The sequence below is a fragment of the Fistularia commersonii genome, chromosome 8 (assembly GCF_037954325.1).
Source record: "Fistularia commersonii isolate RoL2024-O1a breed Wild chromosome 8, RoL_Fcom_v1.0, whole genome shotgun sequence".
Taxonomy (NCBI): Eukaryota; Metazoa; Chordata; class Actinopteri; order Syngnathiformes; family Fistulariidae; genus Fistularia; species Fistularia commersonii.
In genome coordinates this window covers 13,718,331-13,740,634 of record NC_141291.1, presented here as the reverse complement: position 1 = coordinate 13,740,634, position 22,304 = coordinate 13,718,331, and the positions used below count along the sequence as shown (strand labels likewise).

Here is a 22,304-nt window from a genome sequence, read left to right as displayed (position 1 = left end):
CCCTCCTGCACCATTTCCGCGTAAGATCCGGTATCGCGTCCACGGCGGCCGCGCCACGTCCATCGCGAACACTTGGCCGGGGTTTTAATTCATTTATTTATTTATCTGTTAATTCACCCCTCCTCCCTTCCCGATGCCAGGGCGGGGGGTGGGGGGGGGGTCAAAAACGCTGTCGGTTCAACGACGGGCGATTTTTTTTTAACCGTTGCGGGAGAAACTGGTGAATTAAAGTGAACGCGGCTGCGTGGCGTGGCGTGACGTGTCGTGTCCGCGCCGGAGCCGTGGGGTGCGGGGGGAAGGGAGGGGGGGTCGGCGACGACCCGAACTTACCGAGTGCCACCTCGCAGGCTTTGCGCAGCTGAGAGTGGTGAGCCTTCTTTACCTCCTTGTCGGCCAAGATCTTCTCCAAAGCTCGAGTGAGGAACATGTTTTTCGTCTTTTTGCCCTCGAACATGACGCACCGGAATCGCGGGCGCGGCGTCGCCTGACGTCCCCACGGAGGCTGCGGCCGCCTCGACTGCGGATGGATCCCCCGGAGCGAATGTCGGCCTCGCAGCCCCGAAGCAGACAAACATAAATAAAACGCGGAAGGTGGGGTAAATCCCTCAGATTGCCACTAGCGACCTGCCTCCTGCGCCATGTTGGAGAGAGGAAACGACGTCACGTACGCTCGCGAGCGGCCGCAGTGAGGCGGCGCGCGGCGGAGGGAGAGGTGAGGGGCCGGCCGCGCGCCCGTCAGGGAATATTACACCTTTATGCAGACGCGCGTGTTGGCAGTGACATCATCGACGCCTCCCCCCCCCCCGCGTCCCCTTTGTGACATCATAGTGTCTCCTCCGCTACCCGTTACATTAAGACCGAGAACCCCCACGCCACCTCCACGCCAATGTTATAAAGCATTTTATATATATATGTGTGTTTGTGTGTGTATATATATATATATATATATATATATATATATATATATGTATACACACACGTTTTAAGGGCACTTGATGTATGTGTGTGTGTGCATATATGTATATATATATATATATATGCACACACACACGCACACACACAGTATACAGTATATAACAGTATATATACTGTATATGTGTGTGTTTGTGTGTCAACATTAAGACCAACTTTTCAAAGAGTACTCCAAATGTATGTAAGCATATGTGTGTGTTTCAAAATAAGTTTGTTGTTTGCTTGAAAATGTTTGGTGTGTGTGAGTGTGTTTATATATATACAGTATATGCGTGCGTGTGTGGTGGGGGCTGTTTTCTTTATATTAAGACCAAGTACTCACCTCACATCACTGATTTAATTCACATTGCAAATGTATGTCAGCATGTGTTTGTTGAAAGCTGGAAAACATGTTTTAGGGGCACTTGATTATATGAATATACAATATGAATACAAATATATATACATATGTACATATAAATGTGTGTGTCCTTAATATTAAGACCAACAGCCCGTATATACATACGTGTTTGTTGTTTTTGTTTTTTGTGTATGTATACATACATATTTCAAGATAAGTTTGTTGCATACTTGAAAACGTGTGGAGGGGATCATGATTTTCTACAGTACATATACAGTGAGGCCAAGAAATATTTGGACAGTGACACAAGTTTTGTTATTTTAGCTGTTTACGAACACATAATCAGGATACAATTATATAATCAATATGGGCTTAGAGGGGAGACGCTCAGCTGTAATTTGGGAGTATTCACAACCAAATTGGAGCAAGGGTTTAGGAATTACAGCTGTTTAATATGTAGCCATCTCTTTTTCAAGGGACCAAAAGTAATTGGACAATTGACTCAGAAGGTTGCAAAAAAATAACAAGGCTGCATAGGCTCATCTCTTGATAACCTGTCATCAATTAAGCAGTTAAAAGGCCTGGTGTTGATTCCAGGTGTGGTGTTTGCATTTGGAAGCTGTTGCTGTGAACACACAACATGTGGTCAGAGGAGCTCTCAATGGAGGTGAAACAGACCATCCTGAGGCTGGAAAAAGAAGAACCCCATCACAGAGATAGCAGAAATGGAGTGGCCAAATCAACAGTTTGGTAAATTCTGAGAAAAAGAAAAAAGAGTGCACTGGTGAGCTTGGGTACTAAAAGACCTGGACGTTCCATGGAAGATCACATGGTGGATGATTGCAGAATCCTTTCCATAGTAAAGAAAAAGCCCTTCACAACATCCACTCAAGTGAAGAACACTCTCCAGGAAGTGGGTGTATCTGTCTCTAAGTTTACCTAAAAGATCCTGCGGCCACAAAACCGGATCCCCTCAACGCCTTGGTTGCACCTAGAAATTCTGTTCATAAAAGTTCCAAACAGAATCTGTGACAAAGGGCAGCCCTCGTGGAGTCCAGCTCTCAACGGAAACGGGTCCAATGTGGACCAAGCTCTGACACCAATCATACAGGGACTGAGCAGCCCATATAACAGGGTTCAGTTCCCCAGATTCCCCGAGCACCCCTTACAGCATTGCCTCCGGGTCATGGTTGAATGCCTCATCCAGATCCACAAAACAAATGTAGACTGGTTGGGCAAACTCCCATGCCCGCTCAAGGACCCTGCCAAGGGCATAGAATTGGTCCAATGTTCCAGTACAAAAACCACACTGCTCCTCTTGGAACTAAGGTTCAACGACCCGGTGGACCCTCTTCTCCAGCATCCTTGCATAGACCTTACCAGGCAGGCTGAGGTTTGTGATCCCCCTTTTTGAAGCGGGGGATCACCACTCTGTTCTGCCTGTCCAGCGGCACTGTCCCCGACATCCATGCAATGCAGCAGAGGTGTGACAGACCTAGAGCATCCAGGGTGGAACCCAGGGCAGACCTCATCCACCTCTAGGGCCTCCCTACAGAAGAGCTTTGACAGCTTCAGCAACTTCAGCCATAGACATTGGTGTGTCTATTTGGAGGGAGTTTCAACAGGGTTGAGGAGGTCGCGAAAGTATTCAGGCCACTGATCTACAACGTCTTGAGTGGAGGTTACTAGCGCCCCACTCCCACTGTGCAGTGTTGACGGAGCACTGCTTCCCCTTCCTGAGCTGTCGGATGGTGGACCAGAATCTCCTCAATGCCCACCGGAAGTTGTTCTCCATGGTCTCCCCAAACTCCTCCACAAGGTCGATCAAAGAACAGTGGCCTAAGGTGTGGTGGTGCCAAGTGCACATATGGACATCTTTGTGCCTGAACATGGTGTTCGTTATGGACAATCCGTAAAAAGCACAGAAGTCCAATAACAAAACACTGCTTGGGTTCAGATTGGGGGTGCTGTTCATCCCAATCACGCCCTTCCAAGTCACATAGTCGTTGCCTACGTGAGCTTTGAGGTCTCCCAGTAGAACGAGGGAGTCCCCGATAGGAGCGCTCTCTAGCAGCCCCTCTAGGGACCCCAAGAAGGGTGGGTAAACTGAACTGTTGTTGGGTGCACAGCCACAAACAATAGTCAGAACCTGCCCCCCCCACCTGAAGGCGGAAGGAGGCTACCCTCTCGTCTACCAGGTTGAACCCCAACGTACAGGTGCTGAGTCGGGGGGCAATCGATATGCCCACACCTGCCCGGAGCCTCTCACCAGGGGATACTCCAGAGTAAAAAAAAAAAAGAGTCCAGCCTCTTTTTAGCAGCCTGGCTCCAGACCCCACGCTGTGTGTTAAGGTGAGTCCGATTGTATCTAGTCCGAATCTCTAAGCCTCGTGCACCAGCTCGGGCTCCTTCCCTGCCGGACAGGTGACATTACATATCCCAAGAGCCAACTTCTGCAGCCGAGGATCGGACCGCCAAGGTACCCCGCTCCGGCCACCGCCTGGCTCACACTGCATCCGGCCCCCTTGGCCCTTCCTGGGTGGTGAGCCCAGGGGAAGAGGATCCGAGCCTCATGGGTGAAGGCCCGGCCACTAGGCGCTCGTAATCGAGCCCCGCCCCTGGGTTTGGTACCAGTGGAGGCCCCGGTGACCTGCATCCGAGCAAGGGAAAACTGGAACCAAAGTTTGTGTTGTTCATGTGGGTCCTCCAAGCTGCACTTTGTCTAGACCCTCACCTGGGACCTGTTTACCTTGGGTGATCCTTCCAGGGGCACAAAGCCCCCCCGACAGCATCGTTCCCAGGTGACGCACAAACCCCTCCAGCTCGGTACGGTAGCTCAAGGAGGGGTATTTTTGATATTGATATTTACATATAGATAGATATTTATACTGTAAAGATACACATACATATTTTGATATTGATATATGTTTTTAGATTCATACTGTCGTGTGTGTGAAACAAATTCCTGAGTGTATGCATTAGTGAAAACCTGTGTGTGTTTTGTTAATTTGTTATATTATCTGGTATTAGTTTAATAGTAGGATAAAAACTTTTGACTGTGATATAGAGAAGAAGCTCCCCCCCACTCCTAAATGGTGGGGTGCTGTTATGTCCTTTGATTAGAGAACTCTGCACGCTTGTCATTTTTCACGATGACGCTCGAACGTTCTCATGTAGGAGCGAGAGGGAACACACATATTTGAGCACTGGAGGATTTTTAATGTTGCAAAATTGTGGGCCTACAAGTCCGTGATGTATATTCATTATTGGTAACATTTTTTAATCATTTATGTGTGATTTATGCTGATTTAATATAAATATAAATGCCCAGGAAACATCTTGCCGGTACATTAAAAAAAAGGAATATCTGCTTTCTGTTTTCCTTCTATTAATCTTAAACAATTAAGGCCAGTATTGCATGAGTCAAAAAAAATATTTGGATATATGTAAATTTAATAAGAAAAATCTCAACAGCACAGATCTTTATATTTTTTTTTGTGGTTTACCTGTCATCAGTCTAGTCAGTGATTATTCCATCAGTGACCTCAAATTGAAATTTAATAAAACGTTCCTCAATTCGGCTATGAATGATGCAGTCTTACTTTTACAGCACAAATCTTGCAATTGTAGGTGTCTCACTTCAGTTTTGCTATAGACTGTCATGCACCATCTCTAAATCTATAAATAAAAGCAGAATGGCAATGAAATGTTTTGGATATAAATTATGTATATCTACTACTATATATTATATCATTGTAATATTAATAACTTAGTAAATGCCCCATATCACAGTTACAGAGTTTGTTAATGTCATCACATTTATTCAAGTCAGATATCATATTTATTAATATCTCATATTAAGCACATAAGATGTCAAAAGTAAACATTTCTGACACTGTCATTTATTCCTGAGTAATAACACACAGTTAACTAGTTAACTGAAAAGTCATGCCTTTTATATTGCAGATGGAACCAAATAAAGAGGAAAACAGACCAAAAGCGAGAAGAAATGTCAATTCAATTCAAGCATCCTTGATTGTCAAGTGACAGCAGATTATAAACACCAACAATGTTGCAGTAATAAAGGCATTTACCTTGTAGTATAAGCATGTAGAGTGTGATGTCAAAAAGCAGTTGAGCATGGACCTGTCCTGTCATATTTGTTTTGGAAAATACATTTTTGGTAGTTTTAAAAACTTCATTTCCTTTTTTTCCATGAAAAAAGTGCTGCTGTGTAATGGCAAGTGCACAAATGACATTTTTTTTAACGGAAATAAAATTTATCATCCGTATAATTTCCTTATTGTCTGTGTCGGGCAACATGGGCCTTCAGTCGAGGGACAAGATTTAGATTTCACACTAAACAGGCTCTTTGCCAGACTTGAGGTGGACTTTGGAATTAATGGATCTCCAGGGTCCATCGGGATGCTCTCTGACATTAAATGTTCTATCAAATTTATATAGACTGATGTATGATCTTTGGCACCGGCAACCCATTACTGTCAGTTGTAATATTTTCAGAAGCAAAACTGATATGAACAACTATAGTGAGAAGGAGGAAAAAAAAGCATACTTTTCTGGTCCTTTTCACCTGATAATATCTAGAGGGAATATGAGCCGATGTGATATGTGGCCGTGAGGGCGACCTACCAAGTGCTCATATATATGGAAATCTGTAACTGTCTGTCCGGCATTTCTTCAGCAGACCTGATGCAATGGCCTTCACTGCCCTCATTGTCTCCGTGCAGGTGGGATTGATCAGGGACTCCGGCAGGAGGAAGCCGAAATATCCCGTATCCCTCAACTCAAACGCAAACGCATATGGGATCCCGTTCCTGTAAGCCCAGTCGATAGAACTGCCGGAGCTAACGTCTGTTGGAGAACAGAAGAGCGACACAATACTAAAATGGTATTTTCTGCATTTTGCGCCATTTTAGTGGAAGCAAGTAGCAAGCCAGTGCCTGGCCAGTACCAGTGGGAGCGGAAAGAGTACTCACAAAGAGTTGTAGACGCGGGTCCGTACCTGTACCTCACTCCATATGCAGAGTACAGAGCGTTTACTGCATTGTAAGCTGCTGATTCCTGTGGAGAGAAAAAAGGTGAACTCGCTGATGAATGTATACATTTCCTATATATACATTTATACATTTCCTTCTATGAATAAGATCTTCTCTAGGTCAAGTCCGCACTGTGATCATCCGATGGATCGCCATCTCATATGTGAGATATAAACACCTCATATGTAACACATGGCTGTCTTACCACACAGCTGACGTTGGGGATGGTGGCGTACTTGTACGAATATGGGTAAAGCAGCATTTGGGCATATGCGTGGATGGAAATGTACGCTTTGACGCGCTTCTTGTGCTTCCGCAGGAACTTGGCCACGGCCTTGACTTCAGGTTCAGACTCGGGGAAAGGACCGCAGTAGGTGTCATCGCAAGGATGAGAAGAGGCCCCCTCATCTGTGCAGGTATACAAATAAAGAGGCAGGCTAAAAAAAATGCAGACATTTTCAGCTCAGTTAAATTACAGGCAGTGGGAACATCTAATGTAGTCATGGGCTGAAGTCACTACATTTTATCAAATATTGTTTCAAACACACCTCTCAGAAACACCTACTCCATGATGCTTATCGTTAGCTGAGCCCTGGCTCTTTCCATTACAATTATTAGAGGTTCTTGTGCTTTGAGTGGTCGAAATGAATGTTTGTGTTCCTGAGTGCTGTAAATCGGTGGCTCCGATCACTTTCTACATTAGCAGTCAATTTGACGTAACTTTTTTTAATTAATTCTTTAAAATCATTTTATTATGGAGCCTGTTTTTTAAGATCAGGCCGCAACTTAATTGTTATGATGTTTTCTCTGTCAGTGTTATTTAATGCTTTGTTTTTTGGAGCGTTAATTTGTATTAAAGGGAAAAGATCGACCAATATACCGGAGAAACTTCGATTGTTTCTATCACAGTTTCATTATGCTTTTTGCAGAATATTGTATTTTGGTGGGGTACTGTATGAGTTGACACGCGAAAAAATAACTCGGCTGATCAGCAACGAGCAAATGACATCACGCAGATAAGCATCAGCCAAGTGTAGGAATTCATCACACCACAGCAGTGCACGATAAGAAGTACCGTGTGATGATGTTTCAAGTGTTTGTCCGGGACGTTCAAACTCACCACACCATTTCACTTTCCAGTTTCGATTAGCATCTACCCCTCTGCAATGGAACTTGCGGTTTCTGGACCGCGTTTTCCTCCAGAACCTATCCTGTGGGGGAAAAAAAACGCACGCCGTCATCTGTTTGTCCACACGCACCGAAGGGAGGTACCTGCCATTTCCAAACAACTAAGCTGTCCCTTACGCGGCTCAACTGGTTCTATTAATAACAGCAGATGTGCAGCTGAGAATGCATTGCAGGGTAATTTTTAACAGGAATTATTTTGCTTGAAGCGTGCACGATTACATGCAAGTATGGACCGCATCGTGACAAAACTCCCATTTTCTCCTTTGTGTTTAAGTTGTCAACAAAATCAACTCCTACTTTAATCCTGAGTAAATTTGGAGCAATGCAATCCTAACAATTCTCCTCAAGCAACATATTATTATTAGTAAAAAAAAAAAAATGAAAGAATGAAAAAGCAGCCTCCCTACTGTTGTCCAGCTGAAATGGTATCCATCCACGTTGAAGACGGGCATGATGTAGAAATTGAGCTGGTTGAGCAGTCGTTTCATCGTGGAGTTATACTGGTATGAACTGAGGGCCTGAGTAGATCAGAGAGAAATTCATAAATATACAAAGTGGCCATGTGGTTATGACTCTGGTTCCAGTGCTCAAAATTGACCTTCATATGGGTTTAATAATAATATATACCAACATTGTGGATAAACACACGGTGTACATGTTGAGAATCACTACTAGAGTCTGCTAATAGCACTCATGAGGACCAGGAAGGACTAAAACTGTTAAAGGCTGCTCTAACAGACAGGTTTACTGGCCTTTAAGTTGGACTAAGATGACACAATGCCCTCTAGTTGCCAATTCAGGTAACTCCATTCCAATGCTGAAAAGTATTCTGCTATATGGAATTTTTTGTAAATGGGAGACGCCGCATCGTGGCTGACCGTGAGATGTCTTTGTGAAAGGAACAGCCTCAAGAAAATGCCTGAGAAAAAGCAGCTTTAAAACAAGCTACTTGAAACGTTGACTTTTTTAAAAGGTAATCCTTAGCATTCTTTTATTTATAAGTGCCTCTGATGGATCAAGAGTGATGTGCTCTGTTAATATTCCCATGTTTTATTTTAAACGCATTAGTCGGTGTTGCAAATCCCACTCATCTGGCTTTTAAGTGGTATAAACTCGGCCATTAAATGTTCTTGTATACAATGAACGCCTCTGGTCTGGTACCATTTTTGCTTCAGAGGACTCTAAGCAAGACTGAGAGGCTGTAATGAAACTTTTGCAAATGTCTGGACTATGTTTCACATCTGAACAATAAAGGGTATTCTCGAGCCTTCGCAAGTCTGCCTGACGCAAGCGAACAGATGTTCAGGGTTTTGTCGGAGACCCATGAGACCAAATCAGCTTTCCAAGGCCTCTAATTTAGAAGACGACTAAAACACGGGTAGATAACAAAACAATGCATAAAGTAAAAAGATTTGCCGACAGGAATAACATGACTACCTCTTTGACAAACCACTGACAGAAGGCAGGTCCTATCCACTCCCTTGCATGAACCCCGCAGTCGATCCACACAGCTTTCTTGTGGGGGCGACTTCTCTTTCCTAGCTGACAGGAGATGAGCACAGTCAGCTTTTTTAATATCATTTTTCTTCAAGTGTTTTGTAGGTAGCGCTCATTTTTCTCAAGTTTTTACCTGAAGGATGTAAAGTGGTCGTCCCTCATACGACTTCCCGATGGAGAACATGTCCACCAGGTCCGAGTGGCTTCGGTTCATCTCAAACATCCAGCTTTGGATCTAAAGGATTTGAAAATGAATATATATAGTGGATTTTTGCAACGTTGCTAAGAGGCAGGCAGCTATAAGGATAAGATGGAGATGTGTGTGTGTTGGTTTTGTGTGTGTGTGTGTGTGGGTTCGACAGCAGGGCGGCAGAGCTCTCAGACGTCCGTGTGTAAATGCACGCAAGCCCAGCTGCTTGGTGGTGTCTGACAGATTCACGAGCGCGAACCAGCTGATCGACTGGGAAAAATAAACACTTAAAAATCTATGGAGTGTTGTGAAGCACCGTAGCGTATTGCTATGTGTGAAAGCAATGGTCTGCGGGTGAGAGGGACCTATGGAATGAAGTAATTGGGAGCTTATGAACTCCTCTGAAAAGGATGTTTGTTTACTTTGCGTGGCCATTAGAACTTGTGTGTGTGCCAGTGTGTGTGTGCATGTGTGAGCGATAGGTAGGTAGATGGGAGGCTTTGCATGTACCTCTTCCAGCGAGTGGTAAATCTCGTAGTCATACTGAGACTCTGACCTCCGCTTGCGAGAGGAGCGATATCCCGTCTGCTTTTCAATTTCCCTCTGGAGATTGGAGATAAACACCCTGCGGAAGGAGGGATGGAGGAAGACATTGGGTATAGCGTGTGTTTTATGGGGTATGTTACGGTTAAGCGTTATTGTATTATTTGGCATGCAATTACAAAGGTGTGACTCTGTATTTAAGAGATTTGCCAAGGTGTGTATGTGTGCGTTTTGTGTTTGCGCGCGTGTGTAAGATTGATCAACGTAGCAGATGTTTTTTTTTTTAAGTCAGTCCGACTTAATGGCAACGCAAATGTGCAAGATGCAGTCAGTTAACATCACAGGTGTCACGGTGAAATCAGAATGTGGTCCAAGCAAAGGAACAGGAAGTAGAAGGGTGCAAACACAAACACACACACACACACACAATAAACACACAGTAATAAATTTGGCCATTTGCCCGGGTTTTGCATCAAATATCTAGATTTTAAAAAGCTGATTTTTTTATTTTTGACCCCATGTCTAGTTTTCTACACAGGTGAGATGTTTAATGATCTTGCCTTCTGGGACAGAAAATGAAACATATTTAATTTTTTGTTTTCACGGAGGTGTGTTGGGTAGTGGTACGAAATCCCTGTTTTTCTTATTTTTAATTATGAAACTGCTCTTCCTCATCCCTCACTTAACTGTGATACCACTTATGTCCTGTGTCATTAAATGAAGTGTCTTGAAAAGTGGCTGAAACCATAATTATAACCATCGTTGTGCGCTCGTATAGGCTCTCATATTTGAGCGTCTGCTAATCTGAAACAGATGATGGGATCTATTTTCACAACAGCTACGTCTTCAAATGTCTCTCCTTGGATTTCACCGTCTTTTCAGAGAAGTGCGTTTGTTCAAAACTACATGAGCGAGAATTAAAAACAAAAGCGAGCTGGATATTCTGTGAGTGAAATGAGATCTTTGACACCTCGGTTCCTCAAAAAAACCCAGCTACCTACCACAGACTGTCCTATGCAGCCTTGCCTTCACCAGCTTCAGAGAGTTCTCAGTCAATCAACAAAAGGAAAAGAAAAAACTTCATCCTCAGATGTGCAATTCCTCCCTTAGGACGGCGAAGACAATGGAATTCTTTCTGTCTGCTGCTGCTTTGATAAAACACCTATCATTTCAACGTTAATTTGTTGGAAGAGGGATGGGGCAGAGAGATGAAAGGGCTGCTGTTTGGAGCTCAATGTGAGAGGGGGCTATGGTGTGTGTGTGTGTGTGTGTGTGTGTGTGTGTTCGTAGGGCTCAGCTTTGAGGAAGTATAAGTGTCTTCTGCATGCAAACAAAAAGACCCTCTGCATGTACAAATCATAAATTCTGGCGCAGATAGCTTGAACATCGTTTGGAGAACGGATGTCAAGAACAACAGAAGCGCCAGCGAGTACAGTAAAAGTACAGTACAGTAGAATACTCCGACTTGCACCATCTTACCGATAATCAATGTGTTCCTGCCTCAAGCTGGCATGGAGGCCATTTGTGTCATTGCGCTTCACGTGCACGTCCACTGTAGTATTACGACGGATGAGAGAGATACTGTTGGGCTGCCAGAGGTCCACCTGAAAGATAATGGGAAGCAGAAATATGCGATTATATGACAATGACATAAGCGTGTTGCAGGATGGCATAATATAAGATAGAACGTCAAAAGGGATGAATCGAATTCTGCATCCCAGTATTCTTGTTTCAGATTATTTTTGTGATGTAGTAACTTGGCTATGGAGATTGTGACGTGACTCAACTTGTTTTTCCCCCCCCATTTAATTTTTCAGAGAAAAAACTGCAGCAGACTTTACAAAACAAGCGGGCTCCTCTTATTTCAACGGTATGCTCATATTTTTCCACAACGTAATATCATTATGTTGATAATAGTTCAATTAATTGCGCAGCCCAAGGAAAATAATTTATTTAGGAGAATAAATTGAATCTAAAAAAGTCATATACTGAGCATGATGAATCAAGGAACCGGAATGGATTAATTGAATTACATATGCATAGAACAGTTCTGCAACATTACCCACAATAGCTCGACACACAAAGAAATATTCCTAAATTAGCTCGTCGACTGTTGACTCTGTGTACAAATCCGGGAGGGATGACACGTTGAATGTAATACGGTTGCACTTCCGATAATATAAGTTATTATAATAATACTAGATACCTTTATTTCGGTGCTTTAACGTGCAAACTTTTTTTAATGTCATCACTTTTCCGATGCTTCTTCTTGCAGATGTAGAGAGATGGAAGACTAAAATCCTTGAAGTGCTGGAGCTCATAGGAAGAGATTCTTTATGATTGTTGCACTTGAGTGTGATACAAAGTAGTAATAGAATTAAATATTAACGTTACACCAAATAGCAGCACATTGTGGTTATTTACAGAATCATCCAATCATGATTCTGGTCCTTATTAAAATCTGTAGGGTTGGAATACGGTGCAGGTCAACGTTTAGAATCTTACAATTTTAAACAGACGCCTCTATCATAATGGTAAACCTTAAAACCATCAGGACAATTCCGATAACTGCAAAATATTTAAGGAGGAAGCGGAGATACATACGCCTTGTGCCTGGTTTGACCTCAGATTAGTAACAAAAACCTTGTCTTGCATTGCATGCTATCAGGCTGTGATAGCAGGGGCTGGTTGTTTTAGCTGAACCAACCGGGCCATTGACCAAACACGCTGGCCCTGGCCAAACAAAAAAACGCAGACACCATGTGCTAGCACTGATAAAACATCACAGTGGGGGAGAAATGGCGAGAAGGAGTATTTTATTAGCAAGTAGAGAAGGCACTGGTGTGCGGGAGATACACACAGTAGTCACTGCAACGGGAAGAGACTGTTGCTTTTTTTTTTTTTTTCTTTTGCCAGTGTGTGTGAAGGTCAGCTGGCATTCATTTGGAGCATGGGGCAGACACATGAAGGCTGGCACACACGCTTGTTAATGTGTCAATTGCTTTAATGGTTTACAGGATGCATACCAGATTAATCTAACTTTTGGGGTTAAATACCCTGTGTCGGAAAATATGTTGCCCCGGAGTAGAAACCACCGCGGCTCTTTTATGCCATTTCCAAATGGTTAAGTACCCCGACTGTTTGAACACTGATCCTTTGTTAGCCAAACAAATCCGAAACACATATGCCTAAAAGGCTCTCCAACATACGTTATTAGAAAAGACTACTCCTAAACAACTCCCGAGCTAAAATTTTACAGCTATATTTATGAGGGTTAAAGACACATTCTTTGTCTCCCTCATCTCCTGATTGTTTTTGCGGTATTTTCGTTTCTGTGTGTATGTGTATATAGCACAGCTATAAACAGGATCAGTGTTGTTTTAGGTGATGCAATAAAAGCACGAGCAGGATGAAAAAAAACAAAACAAAAGTTATGGTTCTGTGAAGAAAAAAAAAAGAAAGCTTCTCCTCGAGGCACTTGAGGTGAAACTGAGTGTTTATATGAGAATTAATGGCGGAGGGGTCATCCAAAATAAATAAAACGCAGTTTTTTATTTAACCTCTCGAAACCTAAGCATTTCTTTGTAATGCATTTTTAATGTCTTGTAAATTGTGGTTGTTGTTTTTTTGTGGCGGTATTAAAAAAAAGAAGCATTGGCTTTGATCACGCGTGTCCTCATACGTTCTCAGTGGCAGAATTCTACAGCGTGGCATTTGCTAATTTGATTTTTTTTTTCAACTGCTAAAACACAATTTTCCAGACTCAAAATACTTGACACAGTTCACAAAAACTTATACCCAAACTGCAAAATGAAGCACTTCAACCAAAACTACATAAAGCATTAGTAAAATCAAACTTTGGCATCAAATGGCACACATCTAATTCATGATACCAGATTTATGTCAAACACATTATTGCGCATAATGAAAAGCAGTCTCATCTTCAGTTTTGCAATGGCAAATGTGTGACTTTATGTTGGACTGTCGTGTCTTATGCAGAGTTCAGTGCATTTAAAAAAGTGCCATTTGAATTTGCAAAAAAATGAGTGTCAAGCACAAAATGTGTTTAAGTTCTCAAGACTTGGGAAGAGGTTTTGCTCTCTGTGTATAAATTAAAATGTTTGTGTGATGCATGTCATTTTAGTGTGTTAGCAACTGGAAAAAAATATCCTAATATCCAATTCAACATTCACAAGCTGATGAGTTAGAGGGGGATTGCGACCCACTTGAGAGCCTGAAATACATTTCAGAGCAGAGCGTGCCAGACGGAATCTCTCATTATGGTTAATGTAAGATGTCTTTGCTGACAAGTCGCTCCAAAGTGACAGACAAGGATGTTTTTATCACAACACAAGGATTTTTTTTAATTACTAGATATTGTGCTGATAACTAACATCAAAACTGAAAAATGATCTTACTGTCTTGACAAATCAGTGAACGAGTTATTAAGTCTCTCTTCTCCTTGAATGTGGTGTTTACAGGTAACCAGATATCTGGGCTGAGAACGGATGAATCTCCTTGTCTCATTGCCGAAAACGTAGACATTTGACCCAGACGTTCGTGGCACAAAGCTATCTGAATGGAGAAATTTTGATTTTGCGAAGGGACTACAAAAAATGAGTGTCATAACCTTCGGCATTCAGAAATCCCTCAATGATATTAATGTTAATATTAGAATGTGCCATGTGGAAATGCCTTATCTTTTAGATTTGAGGAAAGCATTTGTTCCGCACGGTGCGTTCAGGTGCTCCTGTCGTTAAGAAATCATCTGTCAGACATTAGCGTTGCTCCTTTTTTTATTTGCAACCGGGGAGTGTTCAGGTGATCGTGAAAAAACAATCAAACCTGACATCTCGATTAGACATGCCTCGGCCCAAAACAAACACAGTGAACGATTAGTCTGTAAACGTGTTGCTGGTATTTTGCGCAATGAATAGAAGCCATTTATTGTTTGATCTCGTACCTTGTCGGAGGCTGAAAATATTAGCCCTTGCACCAGAGGCATTTCAGTGGGGCTAAGCTAATGAAAACACGTCCACAGCTGTCCAAACACCTATGGCCACTGCCTCGGTTGGGTGTGAAGATCTGTGGTTGCTGGCCGAACGCAGACTCATGTCGCTCAGATCCGTCCCTCGGAGCTCTCTTCCCTCCCTGAGATTAAAACCTCATTTTGGAACCTGTCGAGTCTTCCACTGCTTGGAGCTGCACAGGCCCTGGACCGTTTTTAAAAAGTACATTCAGACCTCTGTGGCCCCGGTAAAACAACAGGGTTGCACAAATACAACCAGAGCCAATACAGGGTTATAATTCACCGATATCTGTTTTGAAGAATTCATTCAAATAAATACTTTAGCATTCATTGTAATCAAGGGGTTCTTTTTCCTTTAACCGGTCTGCAAATGCAAATTCTATGATTTATAGTACATTTCAATCCGGGAAACTTCCATCCAAATGATTCAGAAATCCACGAGCAGTACTTGCATTGTACTTGGGGAGGATGCTTCCCATATGTTGCAGAGGAAATGGTTCATCCAAAAAGCATTGACCAATAATTAAATCAGACCACAGAAATCGGTGTAAAACACATTATTAGTGCAACGCTCCATGCTGTAATAGTCATGGTTACTGACTCCAATACAAATGTACACACACTGTGCACAAATACACTTATGACTCTATAACTACTTTACAATCGAGCACACTGCATAGCACATGGTTACTTGTAGCCGCGGAGGACATTTTCTGCTGAAAAGTGCCATAAATTCTGCTTTTCCCAAGCAACTTTGTGTATTATATTTGTTTGTTTGCTTGTTTGTTTGTGCAAGATTTTTTTGTCATGTAAAAAAAAAAACTGGTCGCCTTTCCCTTCGTCTGCCTGTTCGGAGTCTGTGCCACTTCGCTTTTTAAAATCAAAATTCTTGCAGGTCTGTTTTTCCTTCGTTTTTTTTCCCCCACGTCTGCTGCCGAAGCCGAAACCAGAGCAGACCAAGGTCATCTGTGTTGCGTGAGCCCGGGCCTCCAGGGTTTCCCTTTTAATTTCAATATCTTCTAAACACACGCTCATTTTGTCCCATAAAGCGCGAGAGATCCAAGCGCAAATAAAACCCATGTGTGTGTGTGTGTGTGTTTGCACGTCCCCTCGTATATCTGGCGTCGTCCAATCATGGTGGGGTGTCTCAGGGGGGGAATATGGCTGGAACAGATGACCGCACTCGCACCCGTTGCTGTCCCCAGACCTCTTGTCACCTCATCCCCCCTACATACTTTTTACCGCCTTGGCGGCGCCTGCCTCTATCTGTGACCGTACCATAAAAGCACTTCCTGGGGGACCCCAGGTTTTGGCGCAAGTGGAATAATAAAAAATGACACGTTGTAATATAGGAATTGATCCGTCAGAGGGACGACACATGTTAGGTGTTTTGAAGATAAGGTCAGAAGAGCCAGAGGGATAGTGAGTACAATAGAACATCGGCTTACAAATTTAATTCATCCTTTGACTGACTGAATCAATTTTTTCCCATTGAAATCAGTGTAAATCCCATTGATCCTTTCTCAGGCCCTCAAAACCAACTTCTTAGAAACTTTTTTACGGGTTTATTTGTGGCAAAATATAGAAAGGAATTAGACATTACTTTAATTATCACTGCGTTTCTGATGTTCTTTTTCTTCTTACCTGCACATTTCCTTCTCTAAATCAGCAGGCAAAAGTAAAGCCTTCTCACAAACGAGACCCTTGCTTACGCCAACACCAGTGCTAATGCTATCTACAGCAAGCTCTCTTTCGTTCATCCAAAACAAAATATCACTTTTCTACTTCTTCTGATACTAGAGACCTTTGCTTTGTTAACATTGCCACCCCTTTAGCCACATCAGTCGTCTTTAGTGCATCTTTGTTCTTCAGAATCGTGCAGATGATTGACTTAGCCATGTCGTAGTGCTTGGCAAGCTCTGGCACGCTAATGCCTCTCTCATTTTTGGCTATTATTTCCTTATTCAGATCGACTGTAATTCTTGACTTCTTCCTCACACCGCTAGCACTTTTAACTTTTTTGGGAGCCATAATGAGCACTTACTTACTGAAAAAAAGCACAAAAAAGTGCTATAGCAGTAGAACACAACATGTAAACAATGCGTAATACCATTCTGGACTGCTGCTACGCTACGATGCTGCAATGCCACAACGCAGAAAGCCTGTGAGTTTTTTTCTGCTTGGGTGTTCGTGCACTGCGGCTTGTTCGCAGGTCAATTCAAAATTAATCGAAAACTCCTCGTAGGCTGTTTTGTTCATGATGGGACGTTCGTAAGCTGAGGTTCTACTGTGTGTTTGAGGTTTGAACCGAGGAAATGAAGTAAGTTGGTGTGAGAGAAGAGAGAACAGGGTTTGATGGAGTAGGTTGATTCATGGAAGAAGTTGTAAAATAGCATTTGGAGCAAAAAAAAAATGTATCTCAAGACTAGATGTATGTAATAATACATGTTAAAAGAGAGCGCCGACCTTCATATGTCCCAGGATCTTCTTAAGCACGCTGGCGTCCTCGTCATTATTCGGGCTGATCCGGAAGACTTGATCGCTGGAGAAAAACAACAGAGTTGCTCTAAGCGTCCACTGGGTTTTTCAATGTACCCAGGCAGTGAATTAAACGGTAATAGAATATCTGGTGTGGCAAAGTTACAGGTAATACCCGGTCTCGCTGCTGATAGAGGGCGACTGGCACAATAGCGGACGTTTGAAGTGAGGACGGGCGGCTTCTCGCTCGAGGCCTGAGGTCAAGCCGTCAGGCCTCGGGTGCCGCTAAGGATTATGTTTCATTGTCTCCAGGTCTGCAGGTAGCATTTTGGCGACAGTAGCAGCAGCTGTTTTGCATTTTCGCAAATACCTTAATCATAACTGACAGGCCCCGCAGATTGATACATTGAAAGCATCTGTTTTCGTTTGCGCCAGATTTACGAGTCAGTTGCTTTTATCGCCATTGCGATTGTTAAATCGCCTTCTTTCCATTTTCTGACAGCCAAACTATCCACAATGAAACACGTCCAACTTTATAATATAAAGTTATGAACTTAAACATTTCTCATATAATGTTTTTTATGTTTTTTTTGCCGAGGATTAAGTTTCCCGACTTTTAGCTGGGGAATATATTTATTACAGTTTGACGTTGTATTTCAAAATGAGCTAAAAAGAAAAAATCTGTGTTCTCCATTTCTTATCCAGGGCTAGACAGATGAAATAAAACCGGAAAAGCAGATGCTGGAAGTTTGAAAACATGAATCCGGAAGTCACATGGAGCAGAATTAAATCTGTCATTGTTGGAGGACAGAGAGATGTTTTCTCAGCCAGCAGATTTCAGACCTGGACCCCCTGGTTCATTAAAAACTTCCTCGGACTTTGTCACATGGGAAGTTGAGTTCCTCCAGACAAAGGCGATGGGTGGTTTTTGAGGAACAAAAGGCCACAAGCGTCCATCTTGTTTCACTGACTGCAAACACTGAAAAGTAAATCCCATCTCCCTGGCGATGGCAGCAATAGAGGATGGACTTTAAACCTGACAAGAAGAGATTTTTTTCCAGCATAGCTCCTTGGTTTTTTGGTTTAAATTCAAGTTTATGTGATTTTTTTTTAAATCAGCTTGTACACACACACACACACACATACACACACACACACACACACACACACACACACACACACACACACACACACACTTGAGCATCCGGGAGGTGTGATTTTGTCATTTAATATACAATATAATATATATATATATATATATAATAGATTATAATATAAAATATTATATAATATATGAATAAATACTATCCATATTTTAAAATAAAAAATTTCAAAATAATGATATAAATATAATCATGCATATATATTTTTTGGCCCAGACTCATGAATGCTCGGTATTTCTGCAGGGCAAGCAGAGTCATTTACTCATCTTCAAAGACTGTTAGACTTCCATTTCTAAACTTTTAAGGGGTTCTAATCTAAGCATCATGCAAAAGTTCACAGGAACTTCTCATTTCCTGCTAAATAACACCCGATATCCTTTCACTATTTTTTGGAAAATAATCAGTGAGACAGGGGGGAAACAAGGCACCGAAAATGCAAGGGTGTTAAAAAATAATAAATTAATTAAAAATGGATAACAAACCAACTTCCTATTACCATTTAAGAGAATTTATATTTATCTATTAAATGTATCGATCTACTTATGTTGTCATCCGCCCCCATTTTGGAAATCCTTCAGGAAATATAAGTTGATGGCAACTGAGAAAGAGGAGGGGTCCATCAGAGGTGCCCGCTCCTCTGTTCGGCCTGTGGTGAAACCAAACCCAAAGGGTCACACCGTCTCCATGACGATATCTGAACTAAATACTGCTGCTGCTATCGTCCACTGCTATTTTTTCCATTTTTTTTCTTTTTTTTTTCCATATTTTCCAACACTTTGCAATGCAACTGCCTTTAACTTACAATAATCACAACCTAACTACCTCGACTTCCCTGTCCACTTTCATGCTGTGCGCACTAAAATTTCCCCACATTAAGATGTTTTAAGACACATTCTCTACTATACTTATCGAATTTGATGTGACTGTTTCTCATTCCCATGATTTGCTCTCATTTTTTTTTAAATTTTCACCCCAAATCGACCCAAACCATATAGTTTTTTTTTTGCTTCCCCTCATATAGTTATGAACTGCTGCTTCACTGCCAGTCTGCTCATCTTCATCTTCATCCCAGCAGATAGGGGCTTGTCCTGGATGTCACTAGTTATCCATGCAGGTAGATCGTAAACAGCCCCATATTATGTCTCAAAACGGTGGAGACCTATGGAGTCCCTTTGTTCGCACTCTGAACGGGAGATAACGTCCTGTACGCGTGTTTTTTTCCCCCGCAAGACCCACAGAAATGAATGGGGATACTTTTTTTTTTTTTTTACTCACCCTGCGTAGCGGTTATTGTAGAGGTAGGCGCAGGCGGCGGGACGCAGCGCTGCGCCGCAGAGGATCACCACGCAAACCGGCAGAAGGGAGGCGCCGAACGCGCCCCGGCGCTCCGGTGCCATCCCGGGCCGGAGGGGGAGTGCGCCAAAACACGCACACGCACACACACAGAGGTGGAGAGGATGAAGAGGAGGAGGAGGAAGGGCGGGAGGTTGGAGAGGGGTGGGGGGGTCGGCGGGTCAAGCAGACGCGGTCCAGCTTACAGCCAGCAGAGAAGTCTCTCTCTCTCTCTCTCTCTCTCTCTCACTCTCTCTCTCTCTTTCTCTTTCTCAGTCTATCACATGCACGCCCGCACACACACGCACAAGGTGCAAATGGTGCGAAAGTCGGTCAACTGGCACAGGGGAAGCATTTACCACCTCTTTGAAGCTTTGGATGGAGGTTGAGGGTAGCTGCCCCCCTCTCCTCCCTCTCTCTTTTTTTCTCTCTCTCTCCCTCTCTCTTTTTTCTGTTCTTTTTTTTCTAAACGAGGAGGACCCACGTCACGTGGGCCGGTGTCGGGGAGGTCGGTAAGTAGACACCCCTCCCTGCACCCTGTGCGCTCAGAGAAGCCTTTATGTGAGCACATGGATGGGAGTAGGCGGGGGCGACGGCGAAACTCACACTAGGATCAGTCTTATCTTCTCCATGTTCCACTGTTGTCGCGGTCACAAATATGAAAACTCTCAGACTGTTAAATCAATGAAGCCTTGTCATTGATAAAATTATTTAAAATTATTGTGCTTAATTATATTCAAAATAATTGTAATAAATTGAATATTTTTATATGTTAAATAATTCAATTTAATTTAAATTTTATCTCATTAAAAATTGTATTTAATTAAATGTAAAATAATTGAATGGAAATGAATTGTATTTAATTTTATTTAAAATGTGTATATTCAAATAAGAAATATGTACGTTTTTATTTAATTGTAATTTATTTTAATTTAATTTAATTTAATATTAAAATGACAGTTGCGATTGCATATGATTAATGACTGGGCATTTAATCGATGAAGCCCCAATTTCGAAATTTGTCAGACAGTTTCAATCGTCAACATTTATCTAACCCGTGGCTCTTCACCATGTAAACAACGAAGAGTGTTTATTTTTTTGTTTTCTGCATTGTCTCCCCCTGAGGTTTCTGCAACGCCATTCATACCCTGATCAGGTTTGACTTATGAAATAAAAAGAAAAATGTGCAACAAGACGGAAAAATAAACCAGAAAGAAAATGGATGACTGTATAAAAGTTGCACTCAATCCCTCACTCCCTTACTGTTTCCTCGCACACCTCTTTACCCCAGAGCGGGTGCGAAGGCTGGCTTACACCTCCGTGACTTGGCGTGGCTCCACAAGGGATCCCTTTCCGCAGCTTTAGGGAGCGCCCTCTGTAATTCCGTGTTTTTCACGCCCCCATTCGATCCTTTACTTATCGCCCAACGCGGTGATTAAAAGTTTAAGTCAACCGCCTGCCTTTCCTTTTTGTGATTGCAGAGCAGCGGCGCATTTTTCGCATGCTTGTCTCCGGTGTCGCCAGCGGGCCACCTGTTAAACGCCCAAAATTACTGTACAACGTGCTTTCAACACACCCTGAACCCCCCCTTACTCGCCATCTCCTCACGGGCAAACAGTAGGTGAGGTATTTTTCCAGCGCAGGTGCTCAAATCCAATGAGCAAAGGATGATTTATACATCAAATCTTTCTAGATATGATTTTGAATGTCTAATGTCAGACTTGTGGCCCGACTGCTGAAATGAATCGCTTTTAATTATGTATTTAGTCGTGCAATGACGTTAAGTCAGCTCCCGGGGACCGAAGACGCCGCGGAGCACCCACGCTGCTCAGCAGGCCGTCCTTCAGACTTTGTTGCTTCTCGTAAATTCGAACCAACCGCTGTTTTTATCGCCTCAATGCTTCGGCTGGGTTTTAAATTCCGTCACCTTGAACCAATAACACGCGTCATGAATCGCCACTTTCCATCTTCTGTGCCGTACTTAGAAACGGTCAGATATATTTGATTTCGACTTCTGAAAAAAAAGGGCTTTTATGGTTATTTTCAATGATTTATCGCACACTGGCTCTACACTCCGGGTTGCATTACTCAACACAACTGCCCAAAGTGCTTTTTCTTGTTTGTGACTTTTGAATTTATTTGCATTTCAAATTAGCACAACTCAGTTCGTGGGTGTCGCCATAATTACAGAGACTCATTATTTTACTCACCAACTGGAGTTTTTATATGTATTTGTCTTTGACTCATCAAAGCTCTGAATAGATCTTTTAAATTAATCCCCTCGAAAAGAGTCGTTCGTCTCAAAAATGTTTGTCAAAACTTCATGTATTTACCTTGTATACAGAATGATTTAATGCACCGTGACTAGAAGGGGGGGGCTTTTACCGGCAAGGCTATTTTTCACAAAAAAGTACATAAACCAGAAAGTGTGTTTGAGCAGCCCGACGACTGCACACAGAGCTATATTCATAAAATGCTTCTTTTGCGCACCGTCTGTATCGTGTTCAGGGGTTTT

The 22,304-nt window shown here is 42.5% G+C and overlaps 2 protein-coding genes across 5 annotated transcripts in view; both read right to left on the bottom strand.

Moving 5' to 3' along the window:
* The window catches only part of arfgef1 (ADP-ribosylation factor guanine nucleotide-exchange factor 1 (brefeldin A-inhibited)), a 56,149-nt gene extending 55,496 nt beyond the window's left edge, over positions 1-653 (bottom strand). For all 4 annotated transcript variants that reach the window (XM_086151267.1, XM_086151268.1, XM_086151269.1 and 1 more), the window contains exon 1: positions 331-653. In XM_086151267.1, coding sequence (XP_086007393.1) covers positions 331-454 — 124 coding nt within the window. In that variant the 5' untranslated portion in view covers positions 455-653. The remainder of the gene's footprint in view (positions 1-330) is intronic.
* A 4,565-nt stretch (positions 654-5,218) lies between these two features.
* On the bottom strand, positions 5,219-19,854 carry cpa6 (carboxypeptidase A6). Its single transcript, XM_086150370.1, has 11 exons — positions 19,733-19,854; positions 17,283-17,358; positions 11,267-11,391; positions 9,755-9,869; positions 9,188-9,289; positions 8,995-9,099; positions 7,965-8,075; positions 7,490-7,580; positions 6,575-6,777; positions 6,310-6,394; positions 5,219-6,184 (listed from the first exon to the last, which is right to left on the bottom strand). The coding sequence occupies exons 1-11, from the start codon at positions 19,852-19,854 to the stop codon at positions 5,970-5,972; spliced, it is 1,350 nt and encodes a 449-aa protein (XP_086006496.1). The 3' UTR covers positions 5,219-5,969.
* Positions 19,855-22,304: the final 2,450 nt, after the last annotated feature.